Genomic DNA, 3,234 nt, shown 5'->3' on the forward strand with positions numbered 1-3,234 from the left:
GGCTCAGCCTCTGCGGAGAGGGCAGCAGGGGTGCTGAAGGAGCTGACGTGAGAACCCCATGCCCAACCCCAGAAGAGGGAGCCAGAGAGAAATCTGGCCTCGTCCCAGGAAGCCGCGGGCCATGGGCGCAGGTTCGGCATCTTTCCAACCGTGCGCAGATTGCTGAGGACAGAGTGTAATTCACTGAAAGCCCTTTCTGTGCTTCAGATGCAGATATGAAATGAGTGTGTCCTGTTTCTCAGGTGCCAAACGTGCTGCCCCGGGTGCTGCCTCCTGGATCTGCCACCTCGGGGGCACAGGCAAGAGCTGACCTCAGGGACCCTGGACCCACCTGCAGACATGCCCAGAGGACTGTGCACACGGCATCCGTGCATGCCCTGTGCCTGCACTTGGCTTGAGAAGGAAGGTGGAAGTCCCCTGGTTAGATTCAAGAGCAGGGCGGCCAGGAGCAGGTGGGCTTTACCTTCATAGGTAGGAGCTGCTTCCCTAAGTAAGAAGTGGGAAGCATGGAACTGACCTCTAGACTTTCTGGCTGGGCAACCTTATCCTTGAGCAACATTCTTTTCCCCATCTGGGCTATAGGTTGGTCCCAGCTCCAGGGACTCAGTGGTGGAGTGACCGCAGTCATGGTCCCGGCCATACCTGCTCTCTTGTGTTTGTGCCCTTTGCAGTATGACCCTCCTCCTCTTCCTATCCAGAGATGAAGTCCACTTGCCCACCCTCGTATCTTGCTGTGGCCAACAGAATGTGACAAAGGGACGGTGTGCCAGTTCTGAGTCTTGGCTTTCAGGGGCTTTGCAAACATCCACTTACTCTCTTGGATCCTGCAGTGGCCTTGTGAACGGGCCTGGGCCAGCCTGCTGCAGCAAGGAAGCATGTGGCCCAGTCACTTCCACTGACCCAGCTGATAGCTGTCAACCCTCAGGAGAGTCACCTAACTGACCCGTGGTTGACCGTGGACACATGAGGAACCCAACTGAGCCCAGCCTAAATTGCTGACCCACAGGATTTCAAGCTAAATTAATGATTGCTGTTGTAAGCCACTGGATTTGAGGGTGATTCATTTCACAGGAGTGGGCAACTGACATAGGACCCCTGGAAATAAGGCAAAGCGGAGAGGCTTGCATGCTGGAAAGGCCTGGGCTCTGGGATGACGGTGCCAGCTGAGAGCCAAGAGCGAAGAGATGCCTGAAACCAGGAAGCCTTGCTGTTAGGTGTTACCCTGAGAAGCCTGGAGACCCCAGGACCCCGGGGGCAGAGCTGCAGGAGTGAAAAGGACCAGGGTCTTTGGTTACCATGGCAATAATAAGACTTTAATACTAAAGAGCTTTGTGCTCGTACCCTTTCCAGGCGCTGTCTTCCCCCAGGAGGCTGGCCTTTGTCATATCAGCGGGGTGGACCCCCCGGGAAATAAAGTCCTGACTCATCAGCATTAGGTCACCAGGGAACTCAGCTAAGCGGAAAAGATTTCGGTTGGTTAGGCCAGTGATGGACCGTTCCACTTTCTTGGTGGGGAGGAACGGTTTCTGATCATTTGGATGGCATGTGAGACATTGTTTCGGTTCTTCTGACTTGAAGATGACGTTCATTTTTATTTCTCGTCTGCTCGTGGCTTTGTTCTCTGCCTCGCCTCTCTCCTCTTGCTTGGCAGAGTCGTAGAAAGCCACGACCTCGCTGTCCTCGTCTTCCCTGGTCTTGTCTTTTGCCGTTGGGCCCAGGCCCCCTCCAGACAGAAACGAAGAGCCCCTGCGCCTCTCGATGTAGGGCAACAGCTGCTTATTCCGTAGGGCTCGAGCAAGCTGCATCCGTTCTACGTGCCTGACGACAGTGAGCTTCTCGCGCTGGGGCATTCTGAACTCCTCTGGGGGCACGATCACCTTGGCCGTCCATAATTTTTCCAGGGGCCTGCAGGCGGCACAGGGACGGGGATGCTGTGTTCCGAACTCCAGCGCCCGCTTGTAGTCCGGAGACAGCGACTGGAGCTCCTTGAGCATTTCCCACTCCTCCTCTTGCTTGTGGGTCAGAAATCTCCTTGCCGCCGTGGTGTGGACACCACCCAGCCGCTGACAACGTGAAGGGGACTATCAAAAATCTCAACGGGACAGCAGCAGGGGGTGCCCCCAGAAAGAATCGCCTGGTGGCCCCTGTCCCCACCTGCCGCTGAGTGTCTGGGCCCCTCTGCGGTGGGAGCTTTGGGGTCGGACAGGCCGGAGTTCAAATCCTGACTCTCCTTACCTACAAGCCAGCAGCCCTCACAGTGCTATTCCTAATCAGAACTTTGAAACAAGATAGTATTTGCAGTGCAAGTGTGGGAAGCCTCGAGCGGACTCGAGGCCACTGGGAACCTTGTATGTCCGTTGCTGGTGGGTTTTGAACCTCTGGCTCCACCCCTCCCAGCCTGGCTGCCTGGCTCCAGCGGGGCCTCCCTGCAAATCAGCTTCAGGACACTTACTAGGATCTCTTTTTCCAAGGGGGAGTATTTTCCGAGGGCGATGCGTGGATCTGATTTGTAGGATTTGGTCCATATCCTGAAAGGCAAAGAGTCAGGTGTAGGAGAACCCCAGGAAGGGTGTCACGACTTTTAGTTTTGGGGTGGGAAGCGTCACAAAGGGCAGCCCTGCCTTAGACAGGCGAGGGCCACGGTGACCGGGGTGGGGTCCTCCCCTTGGCTCGTTCTGGGAGGGGTGGGAAGGACAGGACCCGAAGCCCAGGCTCCGCTCACCCCAACGGTGAAGTAGAACTCAGACCCCGCTGACAGCACAGGGGGGCTTTATCCCAAAAGGAATCGCTTGTGTTAGACATTCTGACTGGTGCTCCACTCATCCTCCACCTGCCCTCTGCAGCCTTCCTTTCTTGGGGCCTCTGTTTCCCAGTCTTCTGGAAGCCATTCTCCCATTCCCTGATCATACTCTGGCAATACGCGAGGATGGGAGGTGTCAATGCCTGGAGTTTCTTTCTAGGACATTTTAGCGGGAACCCAAGAGATAGTTACGAACGCTTCCTGCATCATAACTGGCCTACTTGGGGCCCATTGTGAGGTCTGAGTTTAGGTATCAGGTGATGCCCTGGGGTGAAATGGACACACACGACCATGTGCCTGGAGGGGTGGAATCCAGGGGACCAGAGTGGGCAGAGCACGTGGCGGGGGGACATTCTAACCACGTTGCTGCTGCTACAAGCCCACAAAGACTGCTCAGTGCCTTCAGGGTGAAGACTCAGCCTGTCTCAGGTCCT

General features: G+C 56.1%; 1 protein-coding gene across 1 annotated transcript; it reads right to left on the reverse strand.

Annotated features, from left to right (window-relative positions):
- Positions 1 to 1,291: 1,291 nt before the first annotated feature.
- On the reverse strand, positions 1,292 to 3,012 carry CD2H10orf120 (chromosome D2 C10orf120 homolog). Its single transcript, XM_045439761.1, has 3 exons — positions 2,723 to 3,012; positions 2,453 to 2,528; positions 1,292 to 2,063 (listed from the first exon to the last, which is right to left on the reverse strand). The coding sequence occupies exons 1-3, from the start codon at positions 2,905 to 2,907 to the stop codon at positions 1,320 to 1,322; spliced, it is 1,005 nt and encodes a 334-aa protein (XP_045295717.1). The 5' UTR covers positions 2,908 to 3,012; the 3' UTR covers positions 1,292 to 1,319.
- Positions 3,013 to 3,234: the final 222 nt, after the last annotated feature.

This window comes from Leopardus geoffroyi, chromosome D2 (genome assembly GCF_018350155.1).
Source record: "Leopardus geoffroyi isolate Oge1 chromosome D2, O.geoffroyi_Oge1_pat1.0, whole genome shotgun sequence".
NCBI lineage: Eukaryota > Metazoa > Chordata > Mammalia > Carnivora > Felidae > Leopardus > Leopardus geoffroyi.